At 37.0% G+C, this 18,021-nt stretch overlaps 1 protein-coding gene across 4 annotated transcripts in view; it reads left to right on the forward strand.

Annotated features, from left to right (window-relative positions):
- prrt4b (proline rich transmembrane protein 4b) overlaps positions 1–18,021 on the forward strand; it is a 204,900-nt gene that overhangs the window by 172,673 nt on the left and 14,206 nt on the right. For 3 of the 4 annotated variants that reach the window (XM_089127158.1, XM_089127156.1, XM_089127159.1), the window contains exons 2-3: positions 5,293–5,578; positions 10,990–12,007. In XM_089127158.1, the coding sequence (XP_088983284.1) occupies positions 11,086–12,007 (922 nt within the window). In that variant the 5' untranslated portion in view covers positions 5,293–5,578; positions 10,990–11,085. Of the gene's footprint in view, positions 1–1,407; positions 1,470–5,292; positions 5,579–10,989; positions 12,008–18,021 lie in introns of those variants that run through there. The other variant, XM_089127157.1, reaches the window with a different exon arrangement.

An 18,021-nucleotide genomic window follows, 5' to 3' on the forward strand; every position in this document is an offset into this window, starting at 1 on the left:
TCTATCTATCTATCTATCTATCTATCTATCTATCTATCTATCTATCTATATATATATATATATTTCAAATAACAGGTTAACTTTTATTTAAACAGGTTAATCTGTTGAGAACAAGTTCTCATTTGCAACCATACGTGAAACTCGAAAAATTAGAATATCGTGCAAAAGTTCATGTATTTCAGTAATTCAAATTAAAAGGTGAAACTTTTCATGATATTCTAATTTTTCAAGTTTCACCTGTATATAGAGGGAATATATATATATATATATATATATATATATATATATATTTATATGTAAATACATATATATATTTAGCCTACATAATTTTTATATGTATATATATATATATATATATATATATATATATATATATATATATATATATATATGAAGAGTTCAGATGCAAAAGCCTCTAAATGCCATTTGAAATTTTCTTCTAAACTGACCATTTTTATCAAGCTTGTATATTTAAGTTCAGTAATTTCACTTAAATGACAATTAATAGGCTAGGTAATCTTCATTGCCATTTAAGTGAAATTACTGAACTTAAATATACAAGCTTGATAAAAATGATCATTTTAGAAGAAAATTTCAAATGGCACTGAGGCTTTTGCATCTGAACTCTTCATATATATATATATATATATATATATATATATATATATATATATATATATATATATATATATATATATATATATATATATATAAAATTGGGCTAGTTTTCATTCCAATTTTTGGCGGGTTTTGAGTTGTCATTGGGCTTGAAATATTTCTGGGACCTGGCAACCTTGTCTACACGTTTTCCAAAGTGGACCAATTTGTTATTTTTTTCAAGTCTTGTCGTGATACCGGGTTGGGCATTGAAGTTACAGGAGTTTCTTCCCGTTGCTAAGCATTGGAACTAGGTCAAGTATTTAAAAGGTTATGGTTAACACGGTTAACGTGGTTTAATGTCGATGTAATACGTTGTTTTAGCGTTACCTTTTGCTTAAACGAGGAGCTGGGGTACGCTGGAAAAATTATTTTACTCATTAGGCTGCTTCATTAAAAACGTGACATTTAGACGTTTTTTTTCGGCGTGGATCCAGGCAAATGAATCCTTTTTACCTTAAAAATAATAAATGTTTTTTTGTTTGTTTTTTTTTTTCATTTTAAATAATAGACCATTTCTCATTGATCGTCAATAAAACAAAATCCAATTTTTCTCAGTTTAATGAAAACCAATAGGTCGTTATGGTAAGTTTAAGTGTAAGTTTCACGTTTGAGGGGGTTAAACCGTGAATAATTATCCGAAAAACAAAACAAAACAAAAAAACAAAAAACATTATCCGAAAAACAGCACCTCTGCTTTGGAACGCTACTTCCGCCGCATTACCGGAAGTTGCACCCACTTTATTTTTTACAGGAGCGCCCCCCGGAAACTTGTGGCAAGTTTACAAGTTTAAGTTTAACACTTTACACAGGTGATCTAATTTTCATGTATATCGCTGCTTCCAATCATTTTCAGTACACTTTTCTCTTAGTTGTGTGAGATAAATGAAGTCAAATGGAGTGCAGCGCTCATGACGGCATTTCTAGTTCTTGGTTTAAACTAACAATTTCGCTATTATAAACAAACACTGTTCTGCCAAGTCACATATTATCGCTACTCGACGGCATTTAAATGTAGGCTACTACAATATGAAATACTAAATTTGAAGTAGGACGATGGTGACACAAGACCGACGGTTATTTTTCAAACAAACTGACAACAAGCACATGCATGTTCTAAAAGTACTTAAATTGGCGCGCTCCACAATAAACCGCAAATAGCCTAATGCTTTATATAAAATAATAGGCTATATATATATATATATATATATATATATATATATATATAATAAAACCATAAATAACATCACAAACAATAAAACGTAGTTTTGATAGCTTCACAATAAAAACAAAATATTTACAGTAGATGTGTGTCTATTGTATATATGAAAAAATTCTGGAACAAATCAAAATAAAAACATATCACTCGTAGTTTCTATTCTATCCCACAAGGTGGCAGCAAAAGCTAATTATTTTAAGAGCTGGATGTCGATTCTTATAGTTATCATGAAAAGCTTTGTCCCACCAAAAAGCTTTGTCCTTGGTATGTCCCATCATACCAAGATTTGATTATGTGCCGTGGTATATTGTTTCTAATTTAGCTAAAATTTTAATTTTAAAATTTGACACACTGAAACAATTTCAATGCCAGTATATCTCCCATATAGTCTGTATAAGTGTCGCTCTTAAAAATAACCATTTAAAAAAAAGTGTTTGAGATAAAAATATCGTTGAGAGCTGTAAAAAGCTACACTGGGCTACTAGTGGGAACACATTGTGTCCAGTAGACCCCTTCCCCTGTATTGTTTCTCTGTAGGCCGAGTATTGTTCAGAGTTGGGGCCAAGCGAGACAGGGTAGGGTTGAACTTCCTCTGTGCAAGGTTCACAGTTTCTTTTTTATGTTTCTTCTTGTAATGGTACAATGCGAAAATAGAGTCAGTGTAATTTCCTCGTTTGTTTTGCCCCCTGGTTAGACAGGGCTTGATGCATTAAACATGTGCACATTGATTCTTTATAATCTGCCTGCATGTCAACAACCACTGCTGATCCAAACCCAATACGTTACACACTCCCGCGGCCCTATTTTTCTCAGTGTGTTCTACACGCTCAATGAACTCTTGAGGCGTGTTCACACCAAGAAAGATAGCTATATTAGCGTTCACACCATCATGCCGGAATAACCTGTTTATTGTAAACAGCTGCAGTTGTGCTGCCTACCACTTTTGTTGACAACTCTCTTTAGAGTATTAGTAGACTCTCTGCTCAATATCTGCTAACTCTTTATTTTGATGAAACTTTGCAACTATGTCAACTTCTAATCCTAACTAGTATACTACTCTACTAACACTAATGAGAGTACTTGTCATGTAAGTACCATTAAGTATAAGTAACATTACTTATAGTCAACAGAAAGTGTTAAAAGGGCCATTAAAATACTTTTTTATTATTGTCCTTGATGTGAATGGGCCTTTATTGGCACTTCAAATACCATAGGAGATTTATTGTTCCCCAGTGTGTGTGTGAGTTACACATGTCACTTTGCATCTTGTTGGAACTGCATATAATGCAACATCCACAGGCATTACGAAAATAAGAGCATAGGCCGTATATCATATCATTTGAAATTGACAACTTTTAAAACAGATTTATACACATATGCCCATAGAGCCATTAATAATTCATGCAGTTGCTAAAACACCCACACACATGCTAGCGATCACCTCCTTCAAATAGGCCCATGTGCGCATGGACTTACTAACTGGTTGCTAAAAATTTCTCCCTACTGCTTGCTGATATCCCACTACCGTTTGCATGAGTCACCTAAATGAATATGGAAATATGAAATCCTGCAATAGATTCTGGCATGTTTGTGTGTTTGTGAGCACCTGCTTTGCAAGTCCCATAGGAAATCTCCATTTATCTCCTCTGATAAATTAATGTTCTCTGCATATAATAGCCAGGCTGTTTTAATTCACTTGGTTGCTTACAGAAATATTGACATACATTATTACTGTTCCATAACCTAGTAAGTTGCCTACATATTAGGCAGCATCCTAACTGTCCCGGATACTCAAAAGTGACTGATTTGACGTGTTCTATTTAGTTAGTAACTTTGCGACTCTGTATGGAAAACTCAGTATTGGATTTAAAAGGAACCATGAAATAGAGATACTGTAATTCAGATCCACATCCATCCGTTAGCTAAACAGCCTATAGGAAGGAAAACTGCACATTAAGGGAAAGTTATGTCTTTTAGCTTTAATGCAGACTGTTAGGATTCATTGTTCCCTGGAGACAAAGGTACTTATCTCAATCATAGGCAGCCTTTGTGCGCTCCTCCGGATGCTGGGGGGTGGGTGAACATAAAGCACAGGGTCAGGAGGGGGGACCCTGTCCACCTTACAGTATATAGTCTAGTCAGAGTGCAGCTCAGGCAGTCAGACACAACAATAAGTCAGAGTATAGGCGATCCGTATGTAACACCCCTGTACATAACAATTGTTACCAAATATTTAAAGTCCCCCTGTAATCAATAATTTTATCCCTTAAAACTCATCTTTGATCACCAAAATGACCTATTTTTGTATTCATGCCTTAAAATAGCTTGAATGTAACTCTACACTTGCTTCATTTAAAGGAGCTGTATGCAAGAAATTTATTTCAATTAATCATAAATTTGTCACTAGACATTTAAGAAATCATGTTCATTTCAAATACTTATATCACTGACAACAGTGTAGTCCAGCCAGGATATTGTCAGAAGATATAAAGTCATACCGGTGTGAAATGACAGAAATGATAGTCAAGCTCATATATATATCCTTAATCCATTAATTTGACGATCATCAAAACAGTTATATTGTTCCCCAAATATTGGATGTACTTTTTTGAGCTTCAAACTGATTATAAAGCCTAGAAGCGTCGGGGTGTTTAATAATATAACTCTGATTGTTTTCGTCTGAAATAAGAAAGTCATATAGACCTAGGATGACTTGAGGGTGAGTAAATCATGGGTTAAATTTCATTTTATAGTGAACTACTCCTTTAACCTTATTAAAACATCCTGTCCTCAAAAACATTACCTTTGGTGCCTGCTCTCGTGAGATGTACTGATCTGGAGCAAAAGTAAAATGGTGTGTGTGTGTATTGTATATGAGGTCAAACTGGCATTGAGACTTACTGGCTCCATCCAATTTGACAAAGTTGGGCTTTCCATCAGGAAATTATGTTTCCTTGGGATGGGACAATTCAGATTGTTTCTAAATTTGGAGAATTTCTTGGGATCAGAGATGCAATAATATCCCAGAATGCTCCCTCTCCCAGGAGGAGCATTGTGAATGGATTATTATTGGCTATCTTTGACGGGGATCAGATGCAGAGATAAGACATTCTATTGACAAAAAGACTTAATGTTTGTGGGTGGAAGAGTGCTGCAATTCGTTTTTTGACACGTTTTAGTTTAAAATTTCAGTTTATAATTCATTAAAAGTGTGTATAGAACTTTACAATTAAACAAATATATGAATACATTTTAAATTAAATTAAAATGAGTTAAAATATTATTCAATATTCAAATATTTCTAATTCTTGTGTACATTCTGCTTGTATGTATCTTGTATAATTGTTGTGCATGCTACATATTTATGGTGCATGTGTGTTTGTGTTTTTGAGCATGTGTGTTTTTCTTCTGTGCAGGATGCTTAATTCCTTGACGGTTGCCTGCTGTACAGTGCTTGCTCTCTGCTCTCTAACAATCTGCTCAGCGAGGTGTGACCAGATATTGTGCATCTGAATCCTACACTAGATTTACTGATGCAGCAAGAGAGGGGAGGAGAGAGAAAGAGGGAGGGAGGGAGAGTGTGCGACCAAAAACGATTTCTCTCCCACACGCACAGAGAGACAGATCTCTCTCTCTCTCCTGCAGTGGAGTGCTGGTGGCTGTTCTGGATTCTCTGTTTTCCTCTTCTCCTCAGGGAGAAAGGTAAGTTTCTCCTTCTGTCCTTCATCTTTCAAGAAATGTTTCATTATAGAAGCTACAGCCTCACTGCAGTTGGCTGTGTATCCAGATTTAGGTGTATAAATGTGACAACATTAGCCAGAAATGTGTGTCAGGTGCATAAAGAGATCTGTATTTGCTCTATAACCACATCTAATGCTCTTGATCATGCTAAACGGGTGGTTGTGTAGCATCTCAGACCTCTTCACACATTCACATATGTGCTGTGTGGGAAGAGCTCTGCGTTTCAGACGCATTCTGCTCCTCTGGTAACCATGGCGAAGGCAGCCAGCATAGCAGCGTGTGCGTTTTAAGATAATCAGGTGATCCGGATGCTTTAAGAAAAAAAAAGCCCACGAAAACATTAAGGTGACAGGTCATTTGTCATGTTTTTCGCTGCCAAGTGTAATTGACTCCTGATGTGCCAAGACAGAAAGCAGTGAAAAACATTTGCAACATTTGGAAATTGCCATGGAGTTAACTGTCACAAATGTCAACAGGTTGTTCAGACCACATTGATCAGCACCATCTTAAATAATTTGATTGATAGACAAATATACAGTAACTATGTGTTTTGTGTGTGTGTAGTCATATTGTGAGCAGGGGATAAAAAAAAAAACAGCCAGCAGTGATGGTGGATGGCTGGGAGCAAAAATGATATAATCAGGACTTATAATTCATCAATATACATGCACATATAGACTAAACATAAATGGATTGATCCATTCAGGCTTGCAGCTTGATAACACTCTGTTAATGAACACTGTGGGGACTGACAACTATAAGGACGCAGAGAGCCGTTGATGTGGAAAATGAATGTGTACATGGAGTCAACAGTATTGAGTCCAGTGTTTCGCGGTGTGAGGGAATGGGAGGAGAAACTCTATGTAAAATAACAGCACACAAACCAGTCTATTGAGGGGGGCTCTTCCGATCATGTTTCCTTTAATGGATGTAGATGGATTCATTTTTATTTTTTTTATAAAATTGTATGAATTAAGCAGCTCGTACATAACACACTTTCTCATTAGAACATTTTAAATGTTATATATCTTAACCTTTTTGGTATGAAGAGTGGAAGAGTTAAGCTATTTTACTACTTAAATACTCCGCTAAACCAGCCTTAAATGTCCTTAGACTTTGTAGTTTAGGACTAGGCTGCATTTAGATCATGATGCACCAGACTATGGCTGCTCTGGTTCATGGTTGGGTTAATTTGAGGTTAAGGTTATAGGCTAATGGCTTTTGCTGTCTCTAAAAATCTTTAGACTGTGTTTGAAGGAAAGCCCCTTTATGGGCATCTGTGTGTGTGTGTTTTTTTTATGGCTGCAGGTCATAAATATCCCATCCCCCACAATGTCTATAAGATAAGAACCAGAAAGGCTTGTTGAATAAATCTTTTGGTTTCATGAAGGCATGAGCCAATGATTCCCAGAGCCGTCATGCACGTCTAGAGGCCTGTTAAAATAATTGATACCATGACTAGTCGATCTGTCACCACTTAAGAAGGTCCTAGACCTCCTTTAAACGCATGTATATTATTGAGAGAAGGACACTTCTAACCTTCTCTCAGTCCTCTAATAGTTCCATTAAGATCCTCTTCGGATTAAGTGGAATCACCATTTTGTCTCTCATTGGTTAAGTTATGATAGATGGTGATGCACAACGTTATTAAATCAGTGATTTTAAACTGGTGAAATTATGTCCATTATGACAGCTGGGCAGAAAATAATGCTGAATGCACAATATAAAATGCAACTAACCACATAATTGTGTGTGTATATATATATATATATATATATTAGGGCTGTGCAAAAGTTAATTGCGATTAATCGCATCCAAAATAAAAGTCTGTTTTACATAATATATTTGAGTGTGCTGTATATAATTATTTTGTATATATAAATACCTATGCATGCATGTATATATTTAAGAATTATTTGCGCTTAAATTCTGTATAAATATAAAAATACATAATCTATATTATATAAATATAAATATTTTATATAGGAATAACACATTTTCTTAAACATATACATGCATGTGTGTGTATTTATATATACAAAATAATTATATACAGCACACACAAATATACTATGTAAACACAGACTTTTATTTTGGATGCGATTAATCGCAATTAACTTTTGCACAGCCCTAATATATATATATATATATATATTAAAAAAAGGTTGAAAAATTCTTCCCATTTCAAAAGGTGTTTATCCAGTGCAATCTACTGTATTGTGGCTCAAATTAAATGTATATTGGGATGAAAATTTAAATGAAGTTAATGCCAACACGAACAGGCTGCCAAGATTTTGAAACTGTTAAAATTTTGAATAAGCACTTTTGGTCTTATGTTAGGCCAATACTTCCATTGCAGAACCTTTAAACAAAACCATTTGATAACCACTGAGTACACTCTAAAAAAAATGCTGGGTTGTTTGAACCCAAATTTAGGTAAAATATGGACAAACCACCCAAATGTTGGGTTCAGAATGCAAGTAAAAAATGTACAGTTGAAAGTAAAAATTGAGTTGGGTTAACATTTGGGTTTGTCCATATTTTACCCAAATTTGGGTTCAAACAACCCAGCATTGTTTAGAGTGTACAAATGAAAATAGTGATAGTTTGGATGATAATTGTAATATGTTTGATGATTATGAGTTGAGGAATTAATTGTGGGTTACAGACACTCTGTGGTGAAATATATTCTAAAAAATACTGTATAATAACTCAACAAAGGAAAGATTTCAGACGAGGACTAAATGTGTAGTGTTAAATCAAGAGTAGCTCTTGAGCACTCTCTTTTTCCCTTTTTCTGCTTGAGTGATTACATCCTGCTCTGGCAAGCCCTTTCTTTGCCACGCACGGTGGAACAAAATGACAATGAAAGAGGGAAAGGAGAGTGAGAGAAATGGATAGAGACGGGGAAAGAACAAAAGAGAGGGGGGCCTAATAGTAAAGTGCAGTGCTATACAGTCATTTAGGTGTTCTGTTCGTCAGGCACAGACTCTGACACATGCACACAGCAGCGTTTGTGATGCTGTTTAACAAGCTCCTGTGGGGTATGACTTACTGAGGCATTTAGCACTGGTGAAACTGTTCTTCTGAAATCAAACATTTCAAAAGGTATGAAAGACAAAGGCGGCGACAGAGAAACTATAGCGTCTGATCATTTTTTTGATAGTAATACAGCTTTTAATGGTTAAAATCACAGGGCCCCCATAATGCCGGGGGAATCATCACCACCTTTCACCTTGCTAGCAGCAGCCCCGAAGACAGGACTTCGCTAAAAGCAGGTGGTGTGTGGTAATGAGTAAACAGTCTGACTAGTTATGAAAATAATGACCATGAATCAGCCAGGCTTCAACAGCGCCCCCTGTGGAGTGTTGTGTTAGTAAAAAAAAAAGCATATACTGTATGCCAGAAATAGTGTCAGTAAAATATGCTGTGTGTACATGTACAACCAGAATATATTATACTGGGCACTGTGCAATGTGCCCTTCCATTTCCAAAGTGAAGCAATGTCAACTGACATTTTCAGTATATATTTGTTTTCCAAATAAATGACTGGATATTTTTAGCAAAGATGCATTAAGGCCCTGTTTACACAAGAAGGCTTGCGGGTAAAAACGTAAAAATATTTTATCGGATGTGCCTTTCGTTTACACGGCGACTGCGTTTTTGGGGCTTAAAAACGCAAAAAAGTGAAACCACCCTCCAGAGTGGAAATCTTAAAAACGTTCCACCGCCGCGTTCCCGTCTAAAGGGTAAAAACGCAAGTCTGCTTGACAGGGAAGGTTTTACGCAGGCGCGCGGATTTGGTGTTGTTGTGTGGCAGTGCTTCACATTGCCACCAAGCCGCCTAGAGTGCGTACTACATTGAATTTCACACACTTTTGCGTCACCATATGCACGCCGATTTCCCACCCATAATGCTCGTCTAAACGCAGAATAAAAAAGTAATAACGCAACGTCACTTTTACGTTTTCTCTTCAGATCGTTTCCGTGTAAACATAGCCTTAATTGACCATAAGTGACAAAACCTTTACATTGTTACAAAGAAATAAACAGTGTTCTTTTAAACTTTCAATTGAAGAAACTGAAAAAAAGGATCCCAGTTTCCACTAAAATATTAGGCAGCACGATTATGTTTGACTGTGATAATAAAAAAAAATGTGTCTTGGGCAGCAGCATATTAGAATGATTTCGTGACATTGAAGATTGGCTGCTGACAATTCAGCTTTGCCATTGCAGGAATAAATTACATTTGAAACATTTTAAAATAACAGGTATTTTAATTGTAATAATATCACTGTTTTATTGTATTTTCTTTTAAATATCTGCTGTGGTGACGATGCACATATGACATTACCAAAAGTCTTAAAATACAACACCCTTTACAGGCTTATTAATCTCTTAATCTTAATATAACGTTTTCATGTTTGTAAATTTGCTGTTATGTTTTGTTATTGTTGTTGTTGTTGTTGTTGTTGTTTTGCCACTATTAAACTTATATGAAAGGGTCGATTAGATGCATATTGACTCTTAATAGTTCAGTTACCCAGACACTAATAATCCATAAACTCACAGGTCAATGTGCATCTTTAGATTGTGGCAGATTTTTGCACTTTCTGAAAGACACATCTGCAATTCATCAATCTTTTTAAACCCATTAGCCCAGAGCCAGTTAGCTGATTTAATCTAGTATTAGTAAGCAAACCTCATTAAGCGGAGAAAAAGACTCTGAGGGAGGCTATTTCTGCGATACAGATGGCACTGAGAGATGGATAAGACACAATTGGGTTACAGAAAGAAAGGAAATGAAAGAGAATTTCAAAATACTTATCCTGCTATTTACTGACCAAAAACAACCAATGTTATTCCCAGTGGGAGAGTGGAGAGTTTATTGCAGTTTCGAGAACAAATCAATTGCGTGAGGGGGAGAGAAAGTGAGCGCGAGAAAGAGGAACGCGGGGGCTGCAAAGAAAGAAAGAAAGTCCAAATCTCACTCCAAAAGAAATTTCATCAAATTCAACTCCTCTCACTGAGGCTACAGGCCATCAGCTTTATATTCCGAAATTAGCCCACAGCTCCACAAAGAAACCGGGCCTCTATACGTCCTATTACACCACCCCCATAAATGCACTGCCACAAAGAGACCTCCAGTCTTCTATTAGTATTCTTAAAGAGCTCTGCCTCTATAATTGCTCTGTCAATGGAGAGTTGAGGCCACCTCTGTGACAGCAGGAAGAAGTGCGATTGGGTATGAAACTACTAAACTCAAAGGCTTAAACTTAAATGGGTTCGTTTACAGGCGCAATTGAAGAACGTCTAGTATAACTTGAAGTAAACTGAGAGAATATCAATTTTTTTTTGTGTCTCTACTTTAGATTATTTGCCGCAGAAGCCCAGTGCATCCGGTGGGCATTCCTCGGACAGTCAGACACCATGTGAGCAGTGGTCCAGCACGACTTTAGAGGGGCAGAATGCTGCTTCTGCGTGGGACTCTTTTGTTCTTCTCTCTCATCAGTTCCATCAATGGGTTTTTCAGCAGGTATGGGCCAAAACCAACAACCCAAACCAAGGTAGAATCCAAAGGTTGGGGCATTTTTGAAAAAATTCCATCACTTCCAGATTTTGGATCATTTAATATTTTCAGTCAGGCTAAAGGGTCTGCTGCGACAAAGGTGAGCCCGCCACTTCCAGAACCAACCACACAAGACTATACTCTGAATTCTGAGGGCTTAACCAGCCCAAAACACCAGCCGACCGCAACCACAATTGAGGAACTTCAAAGCAGCACCATTCAGATAGGCAATCTGCTGCCTTTCAAATCAGAAAAAGTGACAACAAATGACTTGCTCAGGAACAAACCCCGATTAGATGGGACTGAACCTCCCTCTAAGCACTATCAAAGCTATGATCTTGAGCACTGGCCCCCCAATAATGGCCAAAGCACAGCGAAAACCCCACAAACGACATCTCCCCAGATAACTAAACCAGAAATACAAACATACACTGTATCCACAAATCAAAGTACCAGCACTACTCAGACTGCAACACTGAGAAAGATTAGGGAAACCATGAACCCTTATAGTGACCAAACCATACCCACAGAGACTCTGTCAACAACACCAGAACTAACGTCTGCTTTATTTCAAACCACAAATTTCATTACACCAACTGACCCCAAGCCTGAAGTATCTACCGTACCTCTGACCACTGTCAGCACTAAACTAAACACATTGGGGACAACAAACAAGGCCTCGGATCCAGAATGGACGCCTTTTAAAACCACTAGCAAGGCTCTGGAGGGATTTACATGGGTAGAGAAGACCACAGGCCCAACAGAAGGGGAAAGAGTGCAAAGTGTTGGCCCAGATCCCACTCCCACCCTGCCAGCAGGAGGTAAGTCAACCATAACTTCACTGTTTGCTTACAAACCAAGTGTATGAGCACACTTTTAAAGATTTTGACACAATTATCAAAAATTATGACAGAATTGAACCTCTCCTGAGCAGGCATGAGTGTATTACATTTGTTCCTTTGTTTCATTGTTTTAAGGGGAAAATGTGTATTTAATGAGTTGCCAAGCCTTTATTGATTACCAGTGAAGGGTTAGCAGTGAAATCAATGAGTCTGATTAATTGATTAATAGCCCCTGTGTCCCTGAAACATGCAAAATCTTCTTAATAAGTAGTGAGAAGAGTGACTTTCATCTGATAGTATGAGCAGGAATTACTCCATTACTGCTGATATCTGTATATGTAGTGAGTCTGAGAGCTTTGCTTCTGCGTAGGAGGACATGGGTTGTGTTTTGAATAGCTTACTGCTTATATTAAGTATGTACTGTACTATATAGGGAGTCCTATGCCACCACGTGAAAAGACTAATTCAATTTTGCATAACCGAAATGAAGGCAATTTTGTGAATAAGTTTTTATTTTTTTAAGATTAAGATGCAGTGCAAATCATTCTTATTACTATAATGCGAAATAAAAATGAAATCAATGTTTTCAGACAATAATTGGTAGTAATGAAAATAACTTAATAAGCGACCAACTGCTTAAAGTTAAGACGTTTTTACATTAAACTGGATTAACAGTCCAAATTTATTTATTTACATATTTTTTTTCTAAGGCCTATGAAAGCAGCATTAACAACGTATTGTAGCATACTTGAAAGTTTGTATTGTAAAGTATTGTAATGTTGTTACTATTATACATACTAGGCAGTAAGCAATATGCTAGTATTTCCATTGTGAACATTTGCATCATTTAAAGGGTTAGTTCACCCAAAAATGAAAATTCTGTCAGTATTTACTCACCCTCATGTTGTTCCAAACCTCGATGTGCTTATTTGTTCTGCTGAACACAAAGGAAGATATTTGGAAGAATGTTTCAATCAAACAGATCTCATTCCACATTGACTACCATAGTATGTATTTTTTCCTACCATGGTCAATGGGGAATGAGATCTGATTGATTAAAACATTCTTCCAATTATCTTCCTTTGTGTTCAGCAGAACAAATAAACACATAGAGGTTTGGAACAACATGAGCGTGAGTAAATACTGACAGAATTTTCATTTTTGGGTGAACTAACCCTTTAAGGTCAAGCGTTGAGTGCATATCCCACTGGAGAGACCTTCCACAAAGACTTGTGACATTTTGATTCCAAAAAAAAAAATCTAGACCTGTAAGATCAAGGTGCCAGCCAGACAAATCAATATAGACCTCCTCTGAGGTGATTGTGCACAAGAACTCTCCAGATATCTTTGTAAATTGTGTGCCAGGCACCTAAGCTGTGGTGTATGTGAAGTGGCTAAGCATGCTAGCCAGTATTGACATGGCTCTGTTTGATATCTGCTAAAGGAGTGTGTGTGTGAGCATGGGATTTGCACTGGAGAAGCAGCCAGTTGGGCGGGATGTAATCAGTATTCCGATGGCAGAGTCAGCAGAGCCAGTGAATCCTTAGGGACGATGTTTTTCCGCACCGCCTGTTCATGGATGCTGAGCATGCCTCTCTCAACATTTAGTCTCCTTTTCTCAATTTACTCCATCCGTCCTCTCTTTCAGCAATAGGCCTCATGACGTTTACTGGGCATCTCTCTTTCTTTCCCAGCCATAATTCTCATTTAGTCCTTCAGTCTTATGTTTTCTTTCAACCTCTCCTGGCTCCCACAGACACGTTTTTCCATGTCTTTTTGTTATTTTCTTTTCAATCCAAACTTGTAGAATCTTTTCAGATGGTGGAGACAGGAAATACAGAGAGGATCTGCTACTATCCACCTCTCTCTGAGAGTTATTGCCTTTCTGCAAATCTTGGGTACATGCCCGCAGTTTTGTTTGTATCAAAGGTTAAAGACTGTAGTTTCGCTGATGGAATCAATTTATCCTTTTCAATACTTGTTACTTATTTTGCATTGTCCATATTGTATTAAGCACTGGAGATTGACATTTTTAGCAGGTTAGTAAAGTACAGTACTGCAACATTTGAGTATTGTGGCAGTGTAATTTGAGAAAAATCCTATTTGATGATGTTAACTATTTTAACTTCATCAAATAGGATAAACATGAATCTGCTTTCGAGCTGAGATGGTTTATATTTCACCAACAAAATTCTGTTATAAAAAATTTTATAAAACCTGCCTTATTTGCATTTTAAATGTTTGTACAACTCTGTTCGTCTTTTAAAATGAATGCGCTGTCGATTTTATTTATTTATTTATTTTTTCCAACAGATGAGATAGCGGAATCTATTAGCTGATTTCACGCAGCCACCATTTTGAAATTTCTAAAACGTTGATTAAAAATAAGTTTGATTAATTAATTATTTATTTTCTGATTGTTTTCGGCAAAGCGCATCCTGAATTTTAGGTTTCAGGCCAGAATTTCTGTGTGTGTGTGTGTGTGGTGTGTGTGAGAGAGAAACAGCAAATTATTGACCAATGTTTCGGTCACCTTGTCTTCTGGAGGTGCATGCAGCCACAAATTGCTTATCCCCCACCTCAAAAACACGCTGGAGCTGAGAGCAAGGTCAATTACCACACTGGACCTGAGAGGAGGAGGGGATTCTGGGTAAAAAGGCGAGCAGTAAAGAAAGGCGTGTTGAGACTTGAGGAAACAACGCTGAATCTCAAAAACACTGTCTGGGTCATATGTCACCCTACAATAAAATGAAGATTAATTAAAGAAATAGGGAAGCCTATTTTTTTTTTTATTTATATATGCATTACCCTAGCCTGGAAGCCAGCCCGAACCCCGCCCACAACATTTTTTGGTCGGGAAGTTCGGTCTCTGGACTCGATCCATTGTGGAGTAATTATGATCAGTTCAGAGATCGTTGGGCCAATCAAATTTCCAGGGTGGGCTTTATACGGTGATGGACAGATGATCTGTTACGTAATCATCACGTTATCAAAGAGCACTTGGTTTGAACTGGTTTCCCTCAAAGATGACTGCAGCTGGAGAATTGAGATGTATACGCTAATTTCACGCAGCCGCCATTTTGAAATGGCTCCGGTGGAAAGAAATCCGGAAGTGTCAACTTTAACCATAGGAGAGTCACGAATATGATGGCGTATTCTTGTGTTTAATGTAGAAATTAGTTATTCTAAAAATGTACATACATTTCTTTCATACTTTAGACAATATACAGTGAAATTGTAAAAATTTCAGAAAATCATTTATAAATAAAATTATTTTTTATATATATAATTCAGAACAAAAAAAAAAAAAAGCAGCAATGAACTATATACAGGTACATATCCTACATTGGATATTAACATCCAATAGTGTAAATCACGGCAGCAGCTTCAGGTTGGTATTGTTGTTGTCTATCTATCTGTAATACCGAGGTTCTTCCCACCAGAGCCTTGCTTTCAATTTCAAAATGGCGGCTGCGTGAAATCAGCGAATAGATTCCGCGATCGCATCTGTTGTAAAAAAAAATAAAAATCGACAGCGCATTTATTTTAAAAGACGAACAGAGAAATGCAATCAAGGCATTTGTCGACTGGAAAGATGTGTTTGCCGTCCTTACTACAGGATTTGGCAAAAGTTTAATTTATCAAATGGCTTTGATGGTCACTAAGAAGATGGATGTGGTCGTTGTGGTTTCTCCTTTGGTCGCACTCATGGAAGACCAAGTAAAATAATATTTTCTCTGATTGGTTGTAGGTCTATCCAATTATTGAGTGCAGAGTTAGTTTTTTGTAACTTAACCTGGTTCAGTTAAGACAAGCCTAATCAAAGCCCTATGGAGCAGTATCAGACTCACATTCTGACTAGAATATGAGTATGGCCAAGTCAGGCTATAGCATTACCCCTCATAACTTGAAAAATCACATTTGTATTGGAAGTAAATTGTAAGCAAACATTTGAGTTAATTTTATTTTTAATTTATCGTATATAATCTTTGTCTCATCATTTCTTAAATACTCATTAGTTACTCATTTAAACATAAAAGCAATACAGATCATTCAGGTCATGGCTCTTGGGTCATTCAGATGGCAGTGCAAACATCTGACTGATGTCTGGACCAGATGCATATGACGTTCTTGTTCGGTCGAAAGAATCAACATGATTGATTGATTGATTGATTGATTGATTGATTGATTGATTGATTGATTGAAGTGATTACATCATTTAATTCTGAGGTAACATGCTAGTAACGTCAAAAACTATAGAATAACACAAGACTCGTCACTCGTTTTCTTTGCAATGCTCAACATGGCGGAATAAGTCTCGTCTTCTAAATAATAGCGAAACGGCAATTCGGTAAAGTCATTGTGTCACTGCAGCTGCCGTTAGAAGCTCCGCTTCCTAAAGAAACAGTCGCTCGCTTCCATTGCGCATGCGCATTAGCTTGATCCAGCCTGAAAAATGTCATTTTCTGTCATGATTTGAGCGTTTAGAAACAACATTTATGAGAAAGTTATTGTCTAGTTTTGGAGAATTTGATGTTTCCCCATTCAAAAGATAGGAACTACACTTGGTGTTTTAAAGATGGCCGCCGAGTGAAATGACTTGTCTCTTGTCTTAAAGGGACTTTAGTTATGTCTGGAGCAGATCATAAACTAAACAGTTGTCAGGGTTACGGCTCCCAGACTGGTTACAATGTGATTGTTGTCACGGCAACACTGCTGAAAAGCAATGTAGTACATTGTAGTGTTTTAGGTAAGCTGTATGCACAGCTTGTGTCACTAAAACACACTCTCAAACAATGCACTATTGCAGTATGATGATAATGCAGTATTTACATCGCTGTCATTTCATATAAAAGGTTAATCCTATGACTAGGCTTTCTTAAGACACCTAGAGACTAATCGACTCATTACTGCCTGTGTGGAGAATGTGTGTGACTTTACTGAATCTAAAAAAGGAGGAAAATGAGTGATTCCCAATCCCACCCCCCAAGGATCCTTTTTTAATGAAATTTAAACTGGCCGTTTTTCTCTCGAACATACTGAATTGAGTTCATAATCTCCCAGACAAACACAAACTCAGTCATTCAAACATACACATTCAGCCCTTATGAGGGAGATTCATTGATGTGTGTGGGGGATCAAATTACAAATTCTGATCTAATTCCATCTTTATTAATATAGACCAGGGACGGAGTTGGAGGAGGGGTAAAAATGAAGAACGAGACAGGAAGATGAAGGCAAAGAGGGTTTCATAGATGAATAACAGCTCTGAAAGAACATTGGTCATCATCTAATGAGGATCGGTGGTCTATAGATGTGTTCTGGCAGAGACTAACGGGGGACTTTTGGCGCTTCATTTGAACACAGCTGGTGTAAGAGTTAGAATCTTTAAATCACCCATGAAGAGACAGGGGAGAGTAATTGAATACAAGGCTAATGGACCGGATGGTTGGATGGACGGACTGAAGGATGGGCAGATGGAGATATATATATATACACAGATAGATGAATGAATGGAAGGAAAGACGGACGGATGTATAGATGAAGATAAATATAGATGTATTAAAAGATATGGATAGATAATGTTTATAGATCTTATTCAGAGCAGCGCCATGACAGGTATGAAAGTGAGGCTGTGAGGGATAGACTTGCCGTGTTTCCAATGGCATCCGCTGTAAAAAGCTGAATAAAGCGGCTAGATTACTTACAATTTTCCACAGCTTACATTGTCGGGAGTTTTTTGTCAACTGACATTTCTTTGAAAGATATTTTTCCAGTGTTTCGTGATCTGAAAACACATTAAATAACGATACAGCCCATTGAAGAGATGCATGTCTATCCCTCACAGCCTCGCTTTCATTCTCATTAAAAATCAAAGATGGCGCTGCCGTGAATAAGGCGTATATATAATGAGATAGATCAATGGATGGATAAAAATAGATGAGTGGATAGACTATATAGACAAATCGACAAATTTTCTTTTACGGAGAATG

Source organism: Pimephales promelas, chromosome 24 (assembly GCF_988280905.1).
Source record: "Pimephales promelas chromosome 24, fPimPro1.hap1.1, whole genome shotgun sequence".
NCBI lineage: Eukaryota > Metazoa > Chordata > Actinopteri > Cypriniformes > Leuciscidae > Pimephales > Pimephales promelas.